The sequence below is a fragment of the Amblyomma americanum genome, chromosome 3 (assembly GCF_052857255.1).
Source record: "Amblyomma americanum isolate KBUSLIRL-KWMA chromosome 3, ASM5285725v1, whole genome shotgun sequence".
Taxonomy (NCBI): domain Eukaryota; kingdom Metazoa; phylum Arthropoda; class Arachnida; order Ixodida; family Ixodidae; genus Amblyomma; species Amblyomma americanum.
Genome location: NC_135499.1, coordinates 150,062,604 through 150,089,278, shown reverse-complemented (window position 1 = coordinate 150,089,278; position 26,675 = coordinate 150,062,604). Strand labels below are relative to the sequence as shown.

The 26,675-nt window shown below is 42.5% G+C and overlaps 2 protein-coding genes and 1 non-coding gene across 8 annotated transcripts in view; 1 reads left to right on the top strand and 2 right to left on the bottom strand.

The window, feature by feature from the left end:
• Positions 1 to 6,745, bottom strand: part of LOC144125158 (P2R1A-PPP2R2A-interacting phosphatase regulator 1) — a 35,869-nt gene extending 29,124 nt beyond the window's left edge. Inside the window, exons 1-5 of one of the 6 annotated variants that reach the window (XR_013313341.1) lie at positions 6,598 to 6,745; positions 3,893 to 4,049; positions 2,273 to 2,354; positions 1,221 to 1,309; positions 462 to 513 (exon numbers count right to left, since the gene is read on the bottom strand). Coding sequence is in view for 3 of the 6 variants with exons in the window: in XM_077658286.1 (XP_077514412.1) it covers positions 462 to 513; positions 1,221 to 1,309; positions 2,273 to 2,354; positions 3,893 to 3,993 (324 nt within the window). In the remaining 3 variants the exon portion in view is untranslated. Of the gene's footprint in view, positions 1 to 461; positions 514 to 1,220; positions 1,310 to 2,272; positions 2,355 to 3,892; positions 4,050 to 5,639; positions 5,660 to 6,010; positions 6,130 to 6,211; positions 6,328 to 6,411; positions 6,433 to 6,597 lie in introns of those variants that run through there. The other 5 variants (XR_013313343.1, XR_013313342.1, XM_077658286.1 and 2 more) reach the window with 5 other exon arrangements.
• Positions 6,746 to 6,927: 182 nt separating this feature from the next.
• Positions 6,928 to 26,277, top strand: Mpi (mannose phosphate isomerase). Its single transcript, XM_077658284.1, has 8 exons — positions 6,928 to 7,082; positions 10,906 to 11,039; positions 13,880 to 14,071; positions 14,978 to 15,119; positions 17,036 to 17,191; positions 20,717 to 20,887; positions 24,990 to 25,192; positions 25,685 to 26,277. The coding sequence occupies exons 1-8, from the start codon at positions 7,073 to 7,075 to the stop codon at positions 25,874 to 25,876; spliced, it is 1,200 nt and encodes a 399-aa protein (XP_077514410.1). The 5' UTR covers positions 6,928 to 7,072; the 3' UTR covers positions 25,877 to 26,277.
• TRNAC-ACA (transfer RNA cysteine (anticodon ACA)) lies at positions 8,771 to 8,842 on the bottom strand. The gene has a single exon. It is a non-coding gene; the product is annotated as a tRNA-Cys (tRNA).
• Positions 26,278 to 26,675: the final 398 nt, after the last annotated feature.

Below are 26,675 nucleotides of genomic sequence, written 5' to 3'. Positions count from 1 at the left end.
TCGGTTGTCTTCCCCTAGCATGCACATCCTGCCAATGCCCATTTCTTTTTCTTGATCTCTTGACATTAGGCCCATTATTTTCCTCCCCATAGCTCACTGCACTGTTCTAAATTTAATTTCAAGCCTTTTCTGCCAGCATTTGCCTCACGAGCGATTACCGGCGAGATACAGCAGTACATAGTTTGCTCTTGAGGGATACTGCTCAGCTGCTATTTTACTGGTAAGCTGCTGTTTACATGCACACAGTGTAGTAAAACGTGAGGAAAGAAAAAAAAAAGCTAAGATTGTCAGGAAGTGGGAGACACTTTGCTAGCACCAGCAAGTTGCACCTGTAATAGTATAATCATCAGCGGGAGCTCACTTTTTTCACACCTCCCACACACAGCTAACACACTGCAAGGTCGCTTCAGCTACCAAGAGAAAAGAAAATTATAATAACAAAAAAGCACACAATCACTTACCAAAGACAGGTCATCCCAGGACTGTGATATTTGTAGTTTAGACTGCACCTCCCTGAATGCAGCATAAGTAAGGAGGCGAAAGGAAAATTAAGAATGCCACCACAAGCAGACAATTCAAAAGTGAAATCCCCTCCTTCCAAGGATTCACTTCACAAAATGTATTCAGCCCTACCAGTAGATAAGACTGCATATGTGATCATAAGACAACAGTAGTGCCATGTATCCATTTTTTACTACACTGTCATCACAGGGGCACACTATAATAGAAATTGCACTTAGTGAAAAGTGTGCAATATCAGGCAACCTTTACTAGTCAAATAAATTTATTCAAGTGATGTTGAGTTGATTCAAATCAAAAACTAAACGATATGAATTAAATTATGAATGAAATATTTGCATACCCTTAATTTTTATCTATTCTCAGAGAATTTTGAATGAGTTTGCATGCTGCATGTGACCTCATTTTTTACGCTTAAGTATGGAATAGGGCCGGCTTGCAACGGGAACAGACACAGAAAATATGAATATCAGATTGTAAGAAGCTTGAAAATTTATGCTCTAAATTGAGTCAACACAGAGTACTCAAGGCAGAGAAATAATCTATCATGCCTCAAATTTCACTTCTTCAGAAGCAGCCAACGGATACCTATCAGCACACATTATTATCCTAAAGCCCCTTTAGTTGCCGCAGTGTTTACATGAAGGTGCAGTAAATAATGTGTAATGTGTGAATGCTTAAACGCAGCACAAGAGTCATACTTTTCATGGGCAGTCTCCCTGATCATGACATCCATGCCCTCCTCATGTTTGATCTGGCTCACCCGGGATGGCACAGCAGCAAGTGGTGACTGCAAGGTGGAATAACAGTTGATTAACTGACTATTTTCTCCACTGGTGGCAAACAAAACCGCAACACAACAAGTCCTTCTAATGCCCTAACCCCAACAGCGCCTGTTTCCCTGATAACATTAAACATTTCGCCCAGGCGAGAAAAATTTTTTTAAACAAACAAGAAAGATTCCCTGCATGACACAGACAAAATGATATGCAGTTCATGGAAAGCTGCACTGTTTTAAAAGAAAAAGAACTGTACCAGCAACTTATCTCTAATCAAAGGTTTCCACTCTCTCCACTTATGCCACCATACAGGTGTACCACACAACGACCATTTTCATCCTAGGTTTCAAACATTAACTAACAGTTCTTCATTCCATGAGCACATGTTTACCTTATACTGCTAGAATAATTTGTCTTTATTATATTGTTACCATGGTAGTCTTCCTTTTTTCGTTTATTTTCTTTTATGTTTGTATGCATCTGCATATATTCTACAGTTGATCCTCGTTATAATGAAGTCGAAGGGGCCCTAGCTGCATTAATTCGTTATAGCGGTAGCTTCGTTATAGCTCATGTTGATCGAGCTTCGAAGGGGAACTGTCATTCCTTTGTTATTTCGTTACTTCATTACAAACCGTTTTGTTATAACGAGGTCCAACCATATTCCATAGTGATTAAGTATAGTTCTGTTAATTCTTAGGGATTCTTTTAAGTTTTTGAAATTATGCACTGCCTAGCGTTCTGACCCTTATTTAATCACATTCACTTTGGTACTGCAACCTCCCCTACAAAATTCTCTCCGAGAGAAAATTCTCTCAGTAAGGTTCAAAAATAAATAAACAAATAATGAGTAGTCAACAAAAGAACGGTGCTAGGAAAGCGGATGAAAGGAACTGTTGCACAGTTCACGAAGGAGGGTTCCCAATTCATGCTACAAGACTCACATACTCACATGTCGGGCAGGCAGGACTTACCGAGGGCGAATGGTTGGGGCTGAAGCTGGCACTGAAGCGCCGTGTCCTGGGGATGCTCAGCACCAGTGGGGAAAGTGCCTCCCTACATTAAGCAAAAAAAGTTCCAGGTACATTCCCTTATCACACAAAACCTCAACGTGTTCAAGAAGGCCATGGTCAAAACAAAATTTTTTCCCCCTAACAAAGCATCCACATGGCATCAGAACGCTTTATACCTTGTATGTGTAACCACTGCTCAGTGATGTTCGGTCTCTGTTACAGGTAATTCACATTTTTCACACTTTTTCTTTTGTCATAGCATATACAGCAAAAGCTGGCATCCAGTAACAAAGTAGCAAACACAAAACTATTTTACCATTAATCAGTAGGTCTGATCAGTCAGTGCAGATGTAAGAGTAGCTTTTTGTCTCCAGCCTCTCTTTAATGCAAAGTATGCTGCGATTCGTCATCATCGATCAAAAAGTAAAGAAAGGCCAGTCTAAAGAAGCAGTAATCCATCTTTCACTGCATAGTGATCACTATGCAGGTACTTCCAACGTTAAAATTCACGGTGAAACAAAAATTTAACAATAAAGATTTCACTTGCGGACTTTACCATCTACACTACTGTTCAAGACAGAATTATGTGGGTCAAATTTCTTGAACAAGGTGTGGCATAAATGCTTGTAAGCACCAGAAAAAAAAGAAAATGCTCATAAATGTCCACCAAACAGGAAGGCAGTCACTTTATGTATAATTTTTCTGAAAAACTAGGCCATAATGCTTGAAAAAAATCATACAACAAAGCAACATAGCAGAAAATGAGTCATCAAAGCATATTACATGTCTAAATAATGTCCATATTAGCCATCACTTCCCTTCCATTTAAAATAGGGTTTGCAGGAGAGAGAGAGATCATAATCAACTCACTTGATATAATCACGTTTCATATTTCGCCACAGAAGCAATGCTACACAGAAAACGCAAGTGAAAGTGCTGCCTGCAGTCAGTAAGGAGCATCTACAGACACTGCCTAAGGACCTTTCCTAAAGTGACGTAAAGGCAAGTTTTCCTGCTACGTTGTCACACAGCGTCAAGACAGATGACATTCGAGACAGCTCAGATGGCTACAGGAAAGTTTTACGTAAAGAGTGCTATAGGAATATTATCACCAAAAAAAAAAAGTGGGGCAAATATTTATTGCTGTGCAGGATATAGAGTGTTCAGGTAGAAATAAAATGTTCTGCAACTAATAGCAAAGAAGCTATAATATTTTCCTGTAGCATTACATATTGGTACGTGACAGTCCAGCCCTCCAAGAAGAATGTGCTTATTTGGAAAAAAAAGAAAAAACACCAACCACCTAAACGCTGTTATATATCAAGCACTCCGAGTTACTACACAACAGAACAGCAGTAGTCAAGGGCACATATACTTCTTTCTGCCACATAATGGGGCACGTGGACGGGATCACGATAATGTTGACGTTGGCAATCCGAAACTGGAACTGCTAGCGTTGCTTAAAAAAAAAAAAAGCAAGTCCACTGCAAACCATGCACACTACCAATGGCAAAGCCACTGCTTCAAGACACAAATGCTTGCCGAATATGACGCAAGCACTCCTTCGCTCCTTGAGCTCACCTGAAGGTTGGCGTGTTTCCCAAGACATTGATCATGGGTGCGCTCGAGGAGCGTTTCAGGTTAGAGCCCGTGCCCATGGGCGGTGGTGGGTCCACATCCATTCTGCTGCAGGTGTGCAGTTACGCGGCAGACATACTTTGCACTTCAGCCCACTTGCCTACAACACAAGAAAGAAAATAAAAAAAGAGATGGATGACTCCATGCAGTACCCTAGCTACCTTTCCACGAAAAGTGATTAATGCACTGCAAAAAAAAAGCCAGACACCTATAGAAAATGTGAGCGTATTTTTGGAATCTTTACTGCAGAAAATAATCTTACGGGGCCTTTTATTAAGTGTAGACGTTTTAAAAATACACTTGCTGTTGACGGGACCAAAAGGTTAGTTCAAATCAATAAATGTTTACTGTACTTTGCAGAGGTGTATAAAAACGCAAGAGTTTTTCTTGTACGCAGTACACTGTATCACTGGTACACCACTGGCCACTGGTGTGCCACTATGTAGTTTCCTTATTGTTAACAAACGGCACATTGGAGCCCATGAACGCGGCTGAACGTATGCATTCAAGAATAAATAATCAATGATGACAAACACAGGAACGGTACTAGCATCAAACCTGCTAACTAATCTGCAAGGCCAGCATTTCACTCTGCCTCAGAACATTTGTGAGCAATTTCAAAAGTAATCTCAATGCGAAGCACATTTATTATGGCGGAAAATTAAGGTGGCAACGTCACCTTTGAAGACACATGCTAACGAACTTCCCATCACAAGGTTTAGTAAATTTTGCTCGGCTTCAACTTCTCTTTCTGTCAGTCTCGCTGTAATCATATATTCGCAAGCACTAACTAATTTCTAATGAGAGCTTACTTGAATTCTTTTATTTTTTGTGGCCGCAATGGCTGTCACATAAAAAGCGTTAAGTACACACAATGCCATTGAATTGAACATCACACTGACTGTACTGACTTAATTCACAAAAGCTGAAACGGGGGGGAGAAAAAGTTATCAAGTGCACATTACATGCCCTCATGAAACACAAACCCGCGAATGCTGCAGTTTACTGCAGGAATTGATGTTTACAAGCTAGCACATTAATGACTCACAAAATTCACAGAATTATTAAAAGGACAAGGATGAAAGTAGGGAAGAAGAAATTTAGAAAATATTGTTTCGAAGTTAGTTTCACACGACTTGCAGCGGGCGCCGGATCAGCAACAAGTTTGGCTGTTCGAACAGTGGCATATGTACTGAAATGAGTGTGGCGAAAAATACGAGCCCCAGTGACGCGTAGAAAATCTGGAATGCCCGCTCTGACAGCATATCACTGCACGAAGGACGTAGATTTTGACCAGATACAATTTATCATAACAGGGCGATGTTGGACGTTGTGCGCGGATCGTAGTCTACGAAGATCACTAGGGCGAAGGGGCGCGTTAACCACTTGGGTTCGCGCACGGGATTGTCACATGGTCGATGACAGAAAGGCAAAAAAAGTAAATAATGGTGATTGCGAACAATGCTTCGCCATATTGATGCTGCTGTCGTTGACCAAGCTAAAAAGGCTATTATAAACGCGCCTTTCTGCCCGTGAGGTCAGCGGTTACGCGCTGCTTGCTACATGCATGGTGTAATATAGCTATTTAGAACATAAAAATACGAAAAAGCTAACTGTTAATGAACAAAAAAAAAGAGAAAAGGCTGCAAAGGACGGAACACAGCCTACAGAATCGCGCCGAGCACACCACCTTTTCAAGGGCCGCCGAATGCCGAATGCGTGAACACTTAACAGTTGAGCACCTGCACCACTTGAACAAGTTTAACGATTCGGCTTCGCAGCAGATAAAAACAGGAAGAACAAAGCCGCGAATGATGGCAGTATAGGGCGCCTAGCTAAATAATTTGCTGTCACCAGTTCACCAAACCAAGGCGCCCCGGAGGCGAAAGGCTGCGCGAGTGGACAGCGGCGAATAGACAAACCCCCTCCGATCAACGGAACACCATCTGTTGTTTCCTCGTCCTCCGGCGTTTCTCGATCATCAAACAATATGCTTCAACGTGGAAGAGCCAGTGACCATAAAACATAAGCGGCGAGAGTTTATGACTAGTATTTCGCTACCTCAGGTCTCAAATCTCAACGACACTTTGAGGTCTTGTATCGAGTTTCAAGTTTTGGTTCGGAGGAAGAATACCCCGGACCGGGAGCGCGATGGGAGCTGCTGCGGCGCGCCAAACGAAGCTCTCGCGCAAAAAAAAAAAAAGACGGGTAGGAAGAGGTTAATAAAGCCCGGAACATGAAGTAGACTGAGGTTGTACTCACAGCCACCGACCCTCGTAACAGGCCCTTTTTACTTTATTACGGCACAAGCAAAAAGCAAATGAAAAAAAAACTGCAGCAACCGGGCCGGACATATAACAAAAGTGCTCATTGGCTACGACCGTCTCCAGCGCTGCTGAGGGCCAATGATCATCGCTGTAACAACATTATCAAAGAACTGTCCATTATATCGAGAAACGAACCTCTATAGCCACACGCTTCCTCACTGGGGCGATCAAATTGTTCAGTTACTGAGAGCGCAAAACGAACAGCCTCGTTCGCTTCCAGGAAGCAGGGTTTTATGCAGCGCTTTGAACCCGTAGTTATATGCGCGTATCGTTCCTGACAGCTGATAGCCGTTAAACAAAACAAAAAAATTCAAGATTTACCGTTCTAAGCGGTCTTCCACAGGAACCTTGCTGATCTTCAGTGAAAGCTACGAGTGGTAGAAATGGTCAACAAAAAAAATAGGAGCTCGAATCACGTGGCTGAGGTTTCGCCCTACAGATGCCTCTCCGTACCCTCCCAAATTTGCCCTTCACTTCGCTTTTTGTGTCTGACGCGTCAGGATTGAAAGTAGTTGTGTTTTTGTTCTGTGGACTGACTAACGATGGAAGTATTTTGGCACTAATTAGAATGCGATTACTCACGGAATTTAAAAGTTAGTCTAAAATAAAAACATTTTCCGCGCAAATGGCCTTTGATCGTAGATCCACATAGTTTGTAGTCGGTAACAGCTGACTGGGCTAGAGGCGCCCTTGACGTGATTACACACCTGCCCAAGCGATGCGAAAGTTTAGCGACGTGGTGTTTGAAGAGTAGCGCGGTTCGTGTGGACGTGTAATCTTTCCTTTGCACGGGATCATGGCTGAAGGTATGCCACATGTATACAGCTCCGTGTGACGTCCAGCGCTTATCGTGTGAAGCGCGTGTAATCGCACAAATCTGAAGTGCATTTCGGACCTGTTTAGGTTTCCACGAAATGCGATTACTTGAAGTCAACAAGCAACTCTGTTCCCGCAGGTGGCGGTCGCACACATCTGGGGCTGCGGCTTTTGTGTTTGACCTCTCATTGAGCGATACGCGGCACGCACTCCTTGCTTTTCGCTTTCTTATTTTACCGTGGAGCTTTGCAGTGATCTGTTGACGCTTCTGCAAGCTCGCACTTTGAACTTTCATGTCATATGTTGAGGAAACAGAGCACAAAATCATACGCAAAAAAAAACAGCAATCTATATGTGCTAAAATATGCTATGTGCGAAAGAAAGCCTTTGTTTTTTGGTTGTCGCAATTCGCAAAGGAACAAAAAGTAATCGATAAGTAACGTGGCTGACAGGTTTACTGACAACCTGGACAAGCAGCAGTTGGTGTACTTTTCTGCTTCATACAAAAACCTTAAGGGATCAAAATACAAATGGTGCAGTTGTGCTACATTTATAGTGTGATGCTCAATAAATATCTCATAACTGCTTGCCTTGCACATGTGGGCAGGAACCGTAAATTGAGCCATACGGCTCCATCCAGAATACAACTCGCTGACAGTAAATTATCTGTGCACCCTGCCATCATCTGTGGTAGCAGTATCATTTTTATGTTTTCTACCATAGCTTGTTTGGAGGCAGGCCCCTTGGCATGAAACTTGCCTCATGCCCTGTGCAAACCTTGTATACTAAATGCATTGTTGACAGCTGGGATATGTACTGACTATTACAACGCTAAATGCACACTATTGCAAAAGCTGCTTTTTATGGAAGTTACCAATGCTGCAGATGACACGAAAATATAATTAATTTTTATCGAATCAGGAAAGTACATCGTCCAAACTTGGTATCGAAAAAGCAAGAATATCGTATGTCATCTCTGCGTCGAATTCCAGCATAAATAAGGGAGCGGTTTAACCGAGAGAAGCATTTTATGGGGTGTAAGTTTAGGATTGCAAAAGCCTACATGTGGCAGCTTAGGAGGATGTGAATACTTGGAGGTGATCCCTTTTGGCTGCAATTTTGATTTAGCATAGTATTTGACGGCATCATCTTGCAACATCTGCATGGTGAAAGAACAAATGCTGGAGCATAGTTCATAGCAGCTGTGAGATGAACACAGAATGTGCCTTATCAGGGCTTGTGCTGAGTCCTTTGTTGTAATGCTGCAGTGTCCCGGCAGCGGCACACACGAATTTCTTGTTTTATCCCTTGTGTGATTCCATTGGCTGTTCCTGTATGTAGTAGCAGCTATGAGCATGAGGCAACAGCTTCGACAAATAGGCTGTCGTTACATACACACACATTCAACCACACAACTTTTGATGCCATTACTATGCACGTGTGGCTTTTAACACATAGCCTTCAATAATAATTGTTTTTTTTTGGGGGGAAAGGAAATGGCGCAGTATTGGACACGGTTTGACACCTGAACCAAGGAAGGGAGTGAAAGAAGAAAGGAAGAAGGAGGTGCCGTAGTGGAGGGCTCCAGAATAATTTCGACCACCTGGGGATCTTTAACGTGCACTGACATCACACAGCACACGGGCGCCTTAGCGTTTTTCCTCCATAAAAACGCAGCCGCCGCGGTCGGGTTCGAACCCGGGAACTCCAGATCTGTAGTCGAGCGCCCTAACCACTGAGCCACCGCGGCGGGGCACATAGCCTTCAAAAGATGTGTTTTGAGTGTAGCTTATGTGTTGCGAGGCAGCTGACTCCTAGAAACACTGGTGTTTTGCTGTAGTGAGGTAAAAGGGAAGGCAAGCCAGCCACTACAATGAATCACCTATTATTTGTCCACTGTGGAAATTAAAACAAGTTGCCTGTCCATTGAAGTGCTCCTTGTATATTCCTTCTTTCTAGATGACCTACTGGTTCTCAGGTGTATTAACACGTTCCGATTCTTATGTCCTGAAGTGCAGCCTTAAGTTTAGTGCATTTTTGTATTTTACAAGCAGTTCAAGGATATATAATCTGACATTCTCTTTAAACTCTGAAATGTTTCTCTAAAAATTGCTACATCTTATTCTGCTGATGATGGTCAAGAAAAAACATTGCAAAAAGGGACACGAACAGGAACGCAGCATACAACTCTCACTGTTTTTCGAATGATTGACTAAAGGAACAAATGTTTATTTTCCCAGTGCATTACAGGGAAGGGCCCCAGACAAAGAGCTACAAGAGCAGGTTGAAAGTTAGCTGAAGCCCAAAACAGTGCAAAAGGAGATATTAGCAACAGAAAGACAGCGCACAACATCATGTGACATTAGTACGAGTGTGCCATCATTCTGTTATTTGTGTTTCTGTTTATACCATTTTGCTGTTGATCACGTACAAACCACCAAGTAGCCCAAGTAGCCCAAGCCTTGACTCCTGCTGCCAGCACTGTGTTGGTCAACTGTATTAATGTGAACTGGTGATGACACTTGTATAAACTAGCGGATCTTTTTTAAGCAATATCAACAGCTGGCTGTCATGGTCTGGGGTTGAAGGGAAAAAGGCAGTGGGGCATCTGCGTTTGCAAGATTTATGAAAATTAAAATTGCAGTGCCAAGTTTTTTTTCCAAGCAGAGTGGAAGGTGTGAATTTATTGGCATATAAAGCACACAGGATTGGCACTGAAAGACTAAAAAAAAAAAAAACTGGTACTCTAGTTAATCTAATTTTTTCTACACTGGGCTCTTTCAGTGTCAACTCTGTCTGCCTTTTATGTTTGCCCTCCTGTTTGCGAGGCTGCCTTCATAAACAGTGTAAATAAACCAACAAGCCCAAACTGAAACTAGCCTGAGTGTAACTTGGGCCTTTGGTACTGGGGTTCTTTATCTGCAAATGTCCACTTTCCTAATATCTTTGGATCACTTGGATCACTTCACACTGGTATGAACCTGAATGTACTGTTTAGCTTTTCAGTGCGGAGTTTAACCATAACTGTACAGCTTTCTCTGAACTTGAACGAAAAACATTCTGATTCAACTCTTTGGCTGCACTAATTTATCAGATTTTTAAGTCAACTTTGTATAGTAAATTAATCTGCATTTAGACAGCATTCAGGAAACAATCCTGGAACATTAATTAAAGCCATAAATTAATGCTGCAAGATGACATTTTTACATGCCGAAACACATCTGGGCCAAGGGGTTCACTGTTGAGCGGGGCTATGGATTTGAGTTGACCACCTTTTCTTTGCCACACATTGAAATATCATTCCACAGGTGTCCTTGCATTTCACTGCCTCCAAATGCAATCATCAATGGCAGGGTATCGAACCCACAACCTTGGTCTCTCCAGCTATACCATGCAGACGAGCCTATTTAGTTTATCGGTCAAATGGATTGTATTGTTGCTCCTTTTGACTTAATAAACTGCAAAGCTGGGATCTATGTTGATTGAAATCGCTGCACAGATCCAGTCGCATTTGTCTAGAGTGTATGAGCAGTGCATTAATTGTAGCGAAAAGAAAGTGAAATCCCACAGCAGCTGCTGTGTTCAAGGGGGACTGCTGGCATTTCATTAGCATGTGTGCCTGAGTGCCTGCACTAGTGTGTCTAGGATTGTCTTTGAACGGCAACGGTCATGGTCAGGCATTGCTTTTATTTTTTTGCTATGCACTTTACTGTTCACCTGGCCTAGACAAACTCAGTAATGTCCTTGTTGTTTTAGCTTTGTCAGCGCTGTGCTGTTTCCTCTGGCTGCAGTGTAAATGTAACTGTGCTGCAGCTGGGCTGTTGGAGCTGGTCTGCACTGTGCAGAAGTACCACTGGGGCAAAAGGGGCCCCTCCAGCCTGGTCGCACAGCTGGCCCTCAAGGGGAACCTCCTTGAATCCATCGAGGAATCTACCACGTATGCTGAGGTGAATGGGGCAGAACTGTTTAATGGGTCACTGGGTACGACTACATCCAGTTATTGCTCTTAGTGAAAATCTATTCACAGGCTTTTTCTGGGTATGTTAACATTCATCTGGCAGCAAAAAAACCATTTATGGCTGAGGAAATTTAATTTAAAATTTCCCCATCACTCATTTCAAACTCGTGACGTCCACACCGAGAGAGAGACTGGCTGCAAAAATTGGGTGTCGATGCAAGCAGTTTACTTGCGAAATCAGCCAGCGATGGCGCCACCTGTATTTCATTTTTTGGTATTTTCTAGCTTATAAACACTATTTTTGGTGAGAGTGTCCTCTTTGTAACTAGGATGCCTTTGTCTATCAATACAGGCCAACTTAAATTTGTCCTAAGTAGAAAAAGCCAAAAAATGAAACTCAGGTATCATTTCCACTGTTCATTTTTGAAAACAAACTACAATGATGTCAGGATAGTTTTTATTTTTTTTTTAAACAGATCTTTCAGGCTAGCCTGCAGTACCATTTACCTTGGTTTCATTTTTGCTTTTATAATTCACTTTTGGTTTCATCTAATATGACACCAAAGTGAATTACCTTGAATAACTTGAAATCACTGTGTTTCCAGGGTGTTTAAGGCTGTAGATGGTAGAATGTGGCATCAAGTCCTGGCATTGAACCAACAGCATACGAAGCGTCATCTCAGCGCACCAGGAAGTTTGCCCTTGAAAAATGCAGTTGTTGGGAATGCTAATAAGGCTTTAGTATTGACAGTAGATACCGCAGACCTGAGTTTCCTTGTGTAGCACCGCTTGATGCCAAACTACACATTGCTTTCACTTTTGGTGGTGATGCCTTCTGTTAAAATCATGCACACCTTCTGTTGCACAATTTCTTGTTATTTTCCAACTGTCGCTAATGTCGAAGAAACTACCTTTAGACTGGAAAACATCCAATGTTGTCTCGATACATAAGAATGGCCTTCGGAGTCTGCTTTCTAATTACAGGCCCATTTCACTAACTACCATAAGCTGCAAGACAATGGAACATATAAATATTCCAGTATTTATCATCACTTAGCAGAAAAACTCTTCTTCAGTCTTTATCAGCTCGGCTTCAGGGCCAGCCACTCCTGCTTGACACAACTGATTGAATTTTCTCACGATATTTTCTCTTCATATGATTCCAGCACACAGATCGACTGCATCATGTTAGATTTCCGAAAGGCTTTTGATACAGTTCCGCATTATTTACTCCTTCTTAAACTTTGCTACCTTGGTTTGCCACATTGTGCTCTTGAATGGCTTAAAGATTACCTGACAACTCGCACCCAAAAGTAGTGATTAACGGATCAGAATTGGAATCAGTCCCGGTCTCATCAGGCGTCCCGCAGAGGTCCGTACTGGGACCACTTTTGTTTTTGGTATATATTAATGATATAGGCTTAGACATAACGTCTAGAATTATATTATATGCCGGTGATTGCGTGATTTATAGAGATATTAACAATCATGAAGACACCGCTGCCTTGCAAGCAGACCTGGACCACATAGTTTCATGGTGTAAAAAATGGCATATGGCACTACATATTTCAAAGTGTCATCGCGTACAGTTCAGCAGGAAACGCGAGTCTATAGGAATCGACTACTCTTTAGATGGTCAGAGAATAGGAATAACTGCGGAAGCAAAATACCTGGGAGTTATATTTTCATCATATTTAACCTGGAATAGCCATGTAGATTACGTAACACTAAAAGCTAGTGGTGTACACAATTTCATTAGAAGAAACTTCAGGAGAGCATCGCGAGAAGTCAAAGAGGTGTTATACTTCTCCAATGTGCGCCTTATCTTGGAATATGCAGCCGCAGTCTGGGACTCTGAATCTGTAACCTTTGCCAATTGGTTGGAAGCAATTCAGAATAGTGCAGCAAGATTTGTAATGAACTCGTATCAGGTTAACACTAGCGTTATCACCTTGAAGAACATGCTTAACTGGGACACACTTGCAATTTTTTGCACCGTAGTTAGATTTTCCTTATTAAATCAAATTGACCGGAATCATATCACCATCAACCTCTACGTTTTCTTAAAAGCACCTAGTTTCATATCACAAAGACACGACCATAACAGAAAAATATGCGAAATCTCCTCCCGAGCAAAAGTATACCAGTCGTCTTTCTTTCCTTGCAGCATTAACGAATGGAAAAAACTGCCTCAGGCCGTGGTGTCTAGAAATGATGAGCAATTTGGGGATGCATTAAGGCAATATATTTGTGATAGTGCATAGCAATATACTGTGACATTACAATGCATTCTACATTTTCTTATTTTGATTTTTCCCTGTGTAACAAATTTCTTTGCTTGTCTTGAAACCTGATTCTTTACTGTTTGTTTTATTGTATAAATCTTGTTATTGTTGTGTTTTTATGCTTTAGCTGCAATGATCCTTTGCTCATTTAACCACTGTTCGCGTTTCTCCTTTCTGTGACATCCCCCCTACAACAATGCCTACGGGTGATTTGTAGTACCATAATAAATTAAATAAATAAATAAATAGATAAATAGATAAATAAATAAATAAATATATTATCGGAAATGGTGTGTACCTGTGCCGTTGCAGTGCTCACTGATTTTGTCATGCCTTTTGGTGTTCATGTTGGCTGACATGCCTCTCGATAAAAATGACTGCCTGCTCACATGTCTCAATAGTGTGCATTGCCTGAAAATGCGTGGCAGCTCAATATAAATGAAGCTCAAAGTGGTATACTTCACTTGAGCATGCCAATGGTATTTTTTTCTGAATCCGTGTAGATATCTATGTCTAGTTGACCTAAAATTTTTATGCTCTGCAGCTGTGGATGGGCACACATCCTTCATGTCCGAGCAAGATTCGGGGTACAGACAAGACGCTGGCCTCGCACATTACAGAGCACCCCGAGTGTCTTGGGGACAGCGTTCGAGCCATCTTTGGCTCGCAGCTACCATTCCTCTTCAAGGTGCTCTCAGTTGGTGCTCCGCTATCCATACAGGCACACCCAACCAAGGTTCATCTCCCTTTACATTTGTCCCAGTTTCTTGTTGACATTAAGTGAAGCATTGGATGCAGCATCTTATGTACTTGAATTTCGCTTGCTAAATAATAAAAGGCATTCTTTAATTTAGGTTCTGTATTTTTATGTGAATGTAGAAATTTAGTTGGTTTGCTTAACACATTTATTACAAAATAAGTTAATATTTAATTTTAACTGTAGCTAATAGCGTGTTGCAAGCTGTTTGGCCACACTTGAACTGCACAATCATATTTGGGACTGAAAACTGAACAAACCGTTTATATTACATGAAGCAGAAATGAAACAATGTATTTTTCACAATCTGAAAAAAAAAAAAAAAACATTGGAAAAGAAAGTTATCATTTCTCGTTCTAGTTGTTGGTGTTTTTCAGATTCGCTTGTTGGTGCATTGTTTGTATTTGGAGCCTTTGTGAGCTTGATGTTATATGGCATGGGTACACTAATTGACTCAACTGGTAATAGCAAGGTACTAGTCACTATTGCCTGCCCACCTTATTTAACAGTGAGTCTCAGAATTTTTATCACTATCTGTTCAATTTGCTTGTACATTCAATATAGCTGGCATCATCACCAACAAATATTACATCCTCTGAAGTACAAATATGTCTCTTCCGTTGTTCCCCACTTAGCCCCATTCCTCACCATTTGCAACACAGAGAGAGCGGCATGACTAGGGAACAAACTCAAGGTAATGGCATATGAAGAAGGAATGGACTTAATTGGGCACGTAATACGCTGAAAAGCCCAGGTTGCCAATCGGTATACTCCTCTTCCTCAAAATTTACGTTGAGCATGGATATTGCCTTAGCTTTTGACCTCAACTGACCAAGCCTAATGATATGCCATTATCGTGACTGCGCATACTTTTTTGTGCAATAGGTATTGGCCAAGAAACTGCACGAGGCCCACCCTAACTTGTACCCGGACTCGAACCACAAGCCAGAGATTGCTATTGCCCTCACAGAGTTTGAAGCCTTTTGCAACTTCCGTCCTCTGCAAGAGATCTTGCACCTTTTGAAAGGTAATCACGTCAGCCCTGGCTGCAGTATAAGCTCTCTTGACCCAGTGTTTTTTTCGTTTTTTTTAACATTCTCTGTGACGTAGCCTGACACAAAGAGACATTTTTCAAGCACTAAACTGGCAGAACAGACTACGCTTGACATCAACATGGTGGAGTTGATGTCTATGGAAGTTGTCTCTGCCCTTCTATTTTGTCGTCAATTTAGTGCTGCAAAAATGTCTTTTGATGCCAGTAACCAACTAGCCCACCTATCTTTGTTGTTCTCTGTTGTGCTTGAAGACTATACTTCACTGGGTTGTCATTGCTCAGTTTAATGGGGTAACATTTTTTTCACTCGAAGCTCATGAAACCTCTACTGCAGATTTCTACAACTTGTGTGGCCATGTCAGTGCTCACGTTGATCATGCAGGACAGCTGTCATGTTTTTTAGACATTGGTCTGTAAGCCGTGTAATATTGCAAGCAGCAACTCAGTTGCAAAGTCACAGCAGAAACTTGGCTTTTTGCCTTTTCGTGGAACATTGGAGTTAGCATGACAACTATGACTGATGTCACTATCTCCCCTGTAAGTGAGCCCACCTACAGAACCACCTAGACCTTGCAATGAAGTTTACGTGGTACATTGTAAAAAGCTCATATTCCCTGGCCCATATATCTTTGAAGGGCAATATGGAAGTTTATGAACATTTCGATTTGATGATCAGATAATATTTAGAGTCCTCTCTCTTTGTTACAAGTGGTTCTTGAAAATAGCAGGAATGTTTTAAATCTGCAAAAACAGCAAACAAAAACCAAAACTCAGGTGCTTGGCCAGAGGCAGTGCTTTGTGCGACACAGCAATGACACCACAGATGATATTGAAAAAATTATAGTACACACTTTGAATGGCTGAAATAATGACTGCAGGCAACAACTTTGTTCTTGATATGTCTGAAGTGACCAAATGCAGGTCTGATAATTTTTGTTCATGCGAGGAACTGTTAGCAACATGCAGGTAATGTTTGCAACATCACGAATGCAGTGCTGCGTGCAGAAATTGTTAGAACTGAGATCATGAAAATGGCAAGCTTTGAAATTGACTTGCAAAGAAATGAAACGTCACACAGTCACCGAGCTTGGCGAAAATGATCCGCATGTGAAGGAAACTTCACAATGACAGTTTCATTGAAATACACAAATGTTAAAGACCACCTTGGCAAAATTCTCATTCATCAACAGAGGAGTTCAATACGCTTTAAGTTATGAAAAGTTGTGAATCAGTTAAATGTGGCCAAGTGACATTAAAGGGGCTGTGTAGGGGGCTCTAATAAAGTTGCGGCATGCCTGGGATTTTGAAGCACGCCGCTTCACGAATAGTGTCCAGCAAGGATTTTTTATATGTGCTTTATAGAAGCCGAGTTATCTGTAGTTAGAATTTGAATTTCAGCGTCTTCGCACCTTTCCCTCTCCTCTCGTCACTTTTCGCACGCTGGAAGGTAGGCACTCATTCACCGATCCCCCTCTGGGAGCGAAGCTTCCCGACCCGCCGGGGCTAAGCGGCTTATTGGCCGCGGTCACGATAGCTGCCTGACGTCTGAAAGAATCTAACCAATGGCCCCTTCTCACCTTGTCTACGCAGATGCGGGGGACGGAGGAGTGTGCGAGCATGAAAAAGTCGCCGGGAAGGGCTCGCTAACTTTGACGCGTGATTATGGGTCGTCTGCTGTGTGTGAAAGAGTATTATTTGGCTCTGGTTTTCATGGCAGCACAGTGCAGTGATTAAGTGAGTTAATGTGCTCTCCTCGGAAGGCGTTTCAGAGCCCCTTTAAATGTAAATGGATTTCCTTTTGCTAATATAATAACCGGTTGTGTGGGCAGTCATCTTGGTTGTGTAGGTTTTCTTGAGTTTCCATCTTCTGAAATTCTCACAAAATTCAGGACTGCCTGAGCTGCGAGTGTTGCTTGGGAAGCTGGTGGACCAGCCGCTGACATCCAAGGAGGATCTGCAGGCCTGGTTTCGGGCTGTTATCACTGCCCCACCTGATGTTTTTCTCCCGCAACTTAAGAAACTGGCTGAGAGACTCGGGAAGAATGGTAAGAAACATTCACTCACATTCAGGACCGAGCACTTCGGGTTTGAGCATTCAAGTAGGTTAATTGTTTGTAGCCTAACATCCATGCTTGAAATTGACATGCCTCAGGGCATGTCTTCAGAGCTTCTGATGGCTCGGATTGCTTCTGTAAAATGAGGTCCTGACAGGTCAATTTTTCTCCGAGGTTGAGAAGCAGCAAGCCCCAAGCAACACCGAGAAGTGCGAATGGTAGTTGTAATGCAGCTGCTGAGAGTTTCATTAGGTTAATGCTCTGTATAACATCTTCCATGTCTTATGCCAGTGCCCACTATCACAGTTCAGAGACATATAGTGCCTCCCCCACAGTACCTGCATGTTTGAAGGTACCTTTAACTGTGTATCGTTATTCTTTATGCATATACATGTGTCCATGTCTCTCCCACTTCCTCTGTTTTCTTTTCGTCCATTTTGTCCTTGCCACGGCATAGCAAGTAGAATGCTGTTCCTTCTTTCTATTAACGCGACAGCATTAAAAGCCTCATCACTGAAAAAATACCTGCCATTGTGGTCATAAAATTCATTGATTGGTTGAGCCAGTTATAACATCATCAGGTCATGCGACATGCCACCTGCCACAACAGCCCCCCCCCCCCCCCCCCCTCCCCCCCCATACCTCTCAACCTCAATTGCCGTAAACAGAAGCCTCATCATGGAAAAAACCCGGGGCAGTGTGGTCTGTCATAAAATTCACTGATTCTAATGCTATTTCATTCCCCACACGTAATGTAATTAAGTGTTCCTATAGTTTTCTTTGTGTCTTGCTCTCTGGTACTTAGTGTGCTGGGAAGATTTTTCCAGTTGAGCTTTGCACCCTCAGGCTTAACAACCTGCCACCTTAAATGAGGAGTGCCTTAGGAGAGAACTTTGTTACTAATTGTACATTATTAGGCAACACAGAAAGCATCCAAGGACACCCTGGAAATGCCAGGAACAAGAGACAGAAATGCGCCAAAGACAACACAAACAGTGCCCAATTTACAAGAAATAATTTTGATAAAAGTGAGGTTAGGGCTAGTCCATGTTCCAGTATAATACTATGTTCTTAAAAGCAGCTTGAGGAACGAGAGACAAAAGAACTATGTAGCAAAACAGGCAAACAAAACCACTCAGCACCTGTTTGTCTTCAGTACTTGTGTCTCATCCCTTGTGCACTGCTTTCTGGAATATTGTGCATGAATAAAGGTTGGAGTTTTCGAAATTCGGTTTGCTTTTTTTTTAATGTTTATTTCAAACCGCACTTTTCGGGTCTTTTTTTGGCGAGTATTGTTTTCGACGATTGAATCACTGTTTTTTTTTTTTTCAGTGATATGATGCGGTATTCTTATGATGTGAAAGGTCTCTTAGATTTTATCTTGGTGTTTTTTCTAGTACAAACAGTCTGTTTTTCTGTAATTGATGCACGGATGGTCGTACTCAGAGCTGTGCTTGTAGACAAGTGTACCATTGCCATTAAGAAAAGTATCCGAAGCTAAATGATGGAGCTTCCAGACAAAACTGCTAGTGGAGGTTTATTTCAAGGAGCTGGGCTGTCGTATAAGGTCATTAAAATGTCCTGCAAGGCTGAGCAAGAGAGCAAGGCATCACATTATCTAGTGCTGATGCCAGTGATGGAACTGGCGCCGAATTGTTGGGGCAGCGAGAACGTGACACTTTTTCGTGACACTTATGCATGGTTTCGTGTCAGTGTCCATACAAGCAGTAGAAACCTACCTAACCAAGCATGTGATGACAGTGAGCAAACAGTGCCTCATTAGCAGACAGTGAGGATGTCTCCTAGTCTGGAGAAGCGTGTAAGGGAGCAGACAAATGCTTCCAAATGCACAACTGCGCTAATCCAGTGGTACCACTGTCTCACGATGCTCTGGGTTCCATAGTTTCATAATTTGAAAGCAGGAGTTCCATAGTTTGTTTATTTTCTGCTTTGACTGAGTGTGACTCCTACTCAACAGCTCGCTGGCGACAGCATGCATGTCAAAGATGCCGACCTTTTTCAATCAAAACCTAATTTTGAAAATTTAATTCAGCATACTTTTATAGGCTTTTTTTTCGGTTTAAAACAAAAAGTACAACCTCTATGAATGAACCGCTAGCCTTTACTCTAGTTTTGACCCAAGCAATGGACAGTGTGTGCTATGTTTTAAAATAGCACTGTTTTCTAATCAATGCCAAATTCAATTTTAAAATGGTAGGCTGGTGAGAATGCTTTGTTAACAAGTGGCAAGACACAAGGCGCTGTTTTTTATGCAACGATTTATTTCCATGAAATTTTGAAGTTTGTATTAGTTTTGTAGTAAAGTTTCTCTGTACACACACCTCGTTTGAAATATGAGCAGTGACATATGTCACTGCTTATATAAGACAACAAAGTAGCTGTAATTCACAGCTACTTTGTTGTCTCATAGCTGTGTAACTGTGTTGTAGCCCACTTTACTACAGTCAGGTGTTTTATTTTATTCAGTACCTGAATCGCCAATAAGGCAATACAGAGCAGCTGGGTACCATTGTTTATTCCGTCATACTCAGAATAATGGACAGTATCAGATAAACTATAAATGAAAGTTTTGAACTCTGTTTCACTTTTACTCAACACTACAAACTGTCCCTGAGAGACAGTGTAGTCGCATGACAAGTGGTCACTCTTGCCGAGCAGGACAACTTGCAAGTGGTCCCTCTTGCACGTTGCAAGTGGTCCCACTTGCCAAGTGAGTTATTGGACAGAACCAGTTCAAGTGGTCCCACTTGTGAAATTTCCACTTGGGATAGCTTAGAACATGTTAGTTTGGTCATAGAGACAGTGTTGTCAACTAACATAGCAGTGGAGCGATTCACAAATGGTTGCCAACCTGGTGAAAAGGGGTTTGGTTGCTTCTGCAAGTTTCCGTGGTGTTTTCCGTTCGCTCCTGACAGCTGAGACTGGCCTGCTCCTAAAGGCTTATCTCAAGCACTGGCACATAGAGGTTGTTTTCGAGCCACAATAGCTTGATCACTGGATGCTTGTTAGCACAAAAAAAAACATGAAGGTTAGAAATTCCATTTCTGTAGCTCTTGCAGAAAGCACCAAAGGCCTTGAAGAACGTTTAGAAGGACCACTTTTTCTGCTCCCAGTGCATGCAGCATAACCATATGGAGCATGTTGTAGCAGCATGTTATTGTAACCTGTTGTCGCTACATATTATTGTAGCCTATTAATGTAGCCTATTGCTGTAGCCTGTTAATGTAGCCTATTATCATAGCCTGTCATTGTAGCCTGTTGGTGTAGCCTGTTGTCGTATCCCATTGTGATAGCCTGTTGTGGTACCTGCTGTGGTTTTTCTCATCCTGGAAAGGAATAGGGCAGTTTTCACATGTTCGCATTTTCTGCCAGCTATAGTTGCTGCGAACCATGAGCTATCGAAAATATCTCGCGTTAACAACCGCTTTGCAGTCCAGGTGTGCCTGTTTGCACTGTACACACCTGTCCCTTACTCTGCATCTGTTGCATTCGCAGTGGAGGCGGCAGGGCTTCCGTGTGAGCTGGTCAATGTGTTTCTGCGGGTGTACGCAACATACCCTGATGACATTGGCTGCTTTGTCATCTTCTTTCTCAACTACGTCAAGCTACAGCCTGGAGAAGCCCTCTTCTTAGCTGCAAATGAGCCTCATGCCTACATCTTTGGTGGTGAGACATTGTTCCCCCTCCCCCTTTTTTTATGCACTCATACTTTCAGAACATGTGCACTTTGCAGGGCACGTTACGAAAATTCAGAGTGAATATTGAAGTGTATAGTTCGAAAGACAAAAATGCAGCAATGATATAGGCCAAACTTGTCATTACGCCAGTAAAAACTGGCTAGCATTAAAAGGAAGGTGAAATGGTTTTTTGAGAATTCGAGGTTACTGAAGAATTCGAATTTGGGAAGCTTCTAGGTAAAGCAAGCAAAGTGCTTTTGCACTAGCATTTAAAATAGCGATGTAATCTTGGATTAAAACCACGACGATGTTCAGGCTTCTCTTCATTCTGTTGGAAAATGTGGGGAAACTCGCAGTGACGTCACTGTCCCCGAAATTTCAGATGCCCGCTGCTCTCACCTGCATGCTGCTGTGCGTCGTCTGATGCCACCAAACTATGCTTCGTGAGGTTCATCTTGGATGGTGTTGGTTTTCTTCCATGAAACAACCGTTTCCTTGCTGAAAGCATAGCGCTGTCATATTTGATGTCATATCAGGGCCAGTGCCTGTTGCTGTGCACTGCAGAGAAGCCTGAACGCTGATGCCGCTTTATTCGGCGGTTACGCCGCCATCTCAAATGCTAGCTTAAAACAATTTCGCAGGCTTGTTTCAGCATTTTTCACACATTCAGCCCTTTTAAACTCATCGAATTCTAAAACCGCTTCAGTTGCCCTTTAGCATCAAGATAGCTTGTACAATAAACAGCCTTGCAGTGTGCATTATTTGGTTAATTGCAACACACTTGACATAGTTTGATTTAATTGAAATTAGGCACTGGTGATGGGAGGACATTTTATTCATTTTCATTAGTCTATATGGCAAAAAATAATTGAGAAATGTGGCATGTTTGTTGCACGCGACAATATGCATATGAATCTTTAGTGGAGTAGCTCATTGTGCTGGTGTCACAGTGAAGAGTTCACAAAGTAAGCTAAAGCATAACGATTACCGGTACTGGAGGATAACTGATGTTTGATTTGATAACTGTTTGATCTTTGTTATGCACCGATATTTCAGTTGGTATCTGCACCTGCAGTGTTTTTTAATTTTTCGAAAAAACAAATTGACAATGTTAATATTTTTGTTGTGGTACCATAGCCTTCTTTGTTTTTTTCGAGAAAGATATTTGTTGAAACTTAATGACACATGCAAAATACATGCAGTTATCTGCAGTGGTGCTAGAAAAGCTTCAAGTACTAGACTGATGACAACTCTGGCAAATTGAACGGTGCTTTAGTTGCTGTTTGCTTTTATTGGTAGTTAAGAGTGACACACTTTACTTGGTTGGCTGCTTGGGAAAACGTGGATTACTGGCGGGCTTTTGCAACTGCTCCCACATTCTGATTTATCACTGGTGCCAACAGAATCTGACATGTTTGATTGTTAAGAGTAAAGTACTTAGAAAAGAGAACTTGTGCTTTGAGAACATGATGAGCACCCTTCTGATGACTTAATTGCGCAGTTAGGTGTTGCACTTGCCGAGGCAGTATTGTGGTGACTTGTGGCCACATTTTTAAGTGCAGCCTATGACTTGCCGTGTCAACAAACAATCGAAGTATTAGAAGTGCATGGAATGGTTATATGTGACGCCTGAAAGAGACTCTACATCGCCCTTTGAGCATGACAAATTAATTTGTTCAGCAAGTAGAGTTTGTTGCTTTGAGCACCTCAACCAAGTTACCAAATCATACATAAGATTTTTCTCTAGTGTTGGTATATATTGGGAGATCCTATGGATGTCAGCACCCATGCTTCATACGCCTGTCGCATGGGCACTTTCAAGGCTATTGAGTTTAGTGTGTTCAAGGTTCTCAATCTTTGGCAAACTCAAAGGAGTTTGTTCCGTGGCTGCACAGCAAATGGAGCTGCCATTGAGAGATTCCATCATACAGCACCAAGGTGTTGTCACGGCACCATCGCCACCAATAATTTCTCAGGCACGCTGGCAATCAACCAACAATTGCTTGGCCTGAAAAGGTTAAAAACAAAAGACTGGAGGAGACACTTAAGCTCCACCTTGAGGGTATGACAGGGTAGCATTAATGGATTAATGCCCATATAGCTATGTGGAATTGGTCATTTACTTTACACTCGTTGATCTGTGGAAGTCCTCATACTACTCCTGGTGCAGTGATTCAGTGGTTAAATGATGCGCCGCAGCCCTGTGATGCCAGGTGCTGCCACTGGTGGGACTTGTGAGACCCAGGTTGCTATCGCTGAGCAACCTCTCGTGACCAGTCATTAATTTAACTGCCACCTGTCACAGTGGGCAGTTTGCTCACAATCCAGTAGGCAGGTTGTGATGACGTCACAAGGTCACGTGGCCTTGGTGGCCCACTTGCCACCTAGGTTGCTTCTCTGCGGATTTTTCATGGATTTTTTGCCAACGGCCAATGACGACATCGGCTTTTGCATTTCTGCAACACTGGACCCTTAATGCTATTGCATTGAAATGTCTCTTCGTTACAGTAATATTAATCACTCTTGAAATGAACTTTGTTGTCTTGGACAAGCTGTGGTAGCATTCATGCACTTTTGAGGACATTGGTGCTGGTTGTTTTTGTATCACTGGCAACATTGGTATAATTAGTGTGCTGCAGTGTTTTGTCACCCGCCCTCTGTTTTTTTCTGCAAAACAAGTTGTATATTTTGAAGTTCAATATTTTTAAGAGATAATACTGCTCTTATTGCATTTCCCAGCGTGTTGCTACGAGCGCTCTGCGTCAAAGAGTGCATGCAGCAACTGTTCAAAGGCTCTTGAAATCTTCATAGGGTTCCACGCTGCTCGGTTGACTCAATAGACTCTTGACTTGATGGCCATCAGAGCTGCTTACATAGCAACGTTCAACTGGCCTTCGAGTCGATAGATTATCGGTTTGCCCACTGCAGGGCAAAGGTCTCTCCAATACCTCTCCAATTAATCCGGTCCTCCTATATGAATGCATCACTAGCCCCTAAGGGCTCATTAAAAAAAAAAAAGAAGGGTACCAAAATGGCTTTTTTTTTCATGATGTGAAATGTTTCAATAACATGCTTAAAGCACTAAAATATCTGTGAGAACATTTTATGGCAGAGAATAACTTTTATTAGCTGTTATGTATTGTCCATTGTCCACACTTGGAACTTCAGGAACAAAGGGTTTACTTTGAATAGCAATACACAAAATGCGCTATTTGTCTATTAATTCCCTCCAAAGTACCGGAGACTATAGGTGGATACAAGTGAAGAAAAGTGGCTATTCTCTGCCAAACGACCCTCTTCCAGCTAATGTCGTCAGCCGATTCTCATAAACCTGGTAGCCAGAGTAGCTTGACAATGCAAGAAATGCTGTGACGGTACAGGGAGGGGATCATCCCCTTTCATCTGCCACTCCTTGCCTAGTCATGCTAGCAGGTTCATGAGAATCAGCCGACACCACTAGAAGGGGGTCCTTTGATGGGGAATAGCCGCTTTTTTCTTGACTGTTTTGGACTGTACCAATGGCGTGGTAGTGCTCAGAACACGGCACTGCGCAAAAGGCCTTCTCACGCCACCTAGACCAGATCCTTATTTTCTTGAGGAATTTCTTGCCTTGCTGTCTTTCTCCAAGTCTCGTCACTATCTTCTTCACTTGAAGAATGAAACTTGAAGTCGACATCCTGTTCACTTGCACTGTCATCATCCAACGAATAACACTCTTCCGCACTATAACGCCGCACGGATGGTGCCATGTTTCTGTGCCTAGGGAATTTATACTGTGGAGTCCTCTTGGTTACAACTTGATACAATCAGTTTAATCAAACTGACGCTTTGGTTCCATCAGCATCAGGTGCATTAAAAGCTCCCTTTGATTTATTGAACTCTGCATAACTTGAGCAAATTTTCGGCTTCTTTTGAGTTCAAGTTATCAAGCACCAAATGTATCTGGCTCAGGTGTTCATTAGCTCATTATCTAAGGATTGGCAGCGAGGAGGAGTGGGTGAGTACTGGTGCACACTTCGTTTGATAAGTGCTTCAGGGCATATTTAATGAGTTTGTCTCAGGCCTTCCATCACTCCTTGTCACATATGCAGACTGTGTGGAATGCATGGCGTGCTCGGACAATGTGGTGCGGGCGGGCCTCACGCCTAAGCACAAAGACGTCGGGACGTTGTGCTCCATGCTGAGCTACATCTCGGTGCCTTTGAGCGAGGTGCGGTTCCCTGCTGTGTCTACCGACCTGGAAACTTGCTGCTTCTCGCCTCCCATCTCGGACTTTGCCGTCAAAATGATCAAGGCAAGTGGATCAGTTTTGTGCATAAAGCACTGCATTTTTGGTCCTACGTATGTAGTTGAAGTGTCTGTTCAGCTCAGTTCCACTGGTTTAGCTTGTGCCTAGTTTGGAACCGCAAGGCACCTTTCTAAAGCAGGGGAGATAAAATTTCGAGGCAATTGCATTTCGACATCTGGATTCCTTCTGAAGAACTCGGAAGTGTTTTATAACTTAAGTTCTCTGTTGTAGTTAGTGCAGAGAGGTGCTATGACGAAAGAAAAGAATCATTGAAAGCCTTGGAAAGTAGGCTGCATTCAAAGAAATTCGTAGTGTTCATTTGGAATTGCAGTTTGCAGGCAGTATGCTTTGAATGACTGGCATCAAGAATTCTTCACTCTTGTAATGATAGCCATGTTCTTTGCTGTTCCCATTCACTACTTTTGCATTGAAATACATCATTGCTTTGGAAATTCAAGCAAAACAAAAGGTATTGCGTCTATTGTTCATGCTTCACAGGTCCTGCGCAACAGCAGCTTCTCGCTCAAGAGCATTGGCTCAGCAAGCATTCTGTTGGTGATAGAAGGCGAGGGCAAGATCGGCAGTCTCCCAGTGCACAAGGGCAGCATCCTGTTCCTGGCTGCAGAAAGGGGCCACAACATTTCTGCAACCAGCACAATGTGTATCTACCAGGCATTCAGCCCCGTCTGACCTCGCAATCGACTACTAATGAAGAATTTTTGAAGGCTTCCTTTCGTGTCTTCATGAACAGCGAATCCTGCTTCAAGGAGCATAAACTTTTTTATGGTAATTACTTAAATGTACTGTAAAGCAGTGGTAGTCTGAACAGAATGTGGGGATCTAGTGTCAGCAACTTGCAAATCATGTAAGACATATTGTGGAGGGTTTGCAGCCAATGAGGATTGGTTGAATGGCACTGCCAACTCATGCTGGGGAGCTTCAGGCAGGTGTGGGCCTTTTGGCTTGACAGCTTCCTTCAAACTGAAATTACATCATGCGGTACTGTTACAAGATATTTTTTGATGCTCACTTTAGATGCTGTCTACTGAGACAGGTTTTTTCAATTCTCAATAAAAGCAGTCTTGATCTTATGTGCCTCTAAAAGGACATCACTGTGTCTCTTTAGATGCCCCATTTTCGCAAAATGCTGTTGCAGGCTCTTGCATGCCATTTAGCTTGAAGGTATCCATTGGCCTATTTATTTCAGCACATTGCTCACCGGCAACTTATCTTCAGCTATTCCATGCCCCCCCTTTCCACCCATTTTACAGTGATAGCTGCCAGGCGCCCGTCCCTGGCTTTCTCGTGGCCGCCGTCGTCGCTGTCGGCATAACCGGTGCACACTGGTTGCGCCAGTCAGCCTAGGTTGCATTAGCCTACGGGTCGCTCTGTTTGGAACAGCCACCTGCCAGTGCAGGGGCGCATCACGTGACCACTGGTGCAATAGTCACGTGACGAAACGCCTAAACAGCTATCGCTGAATCTTGCG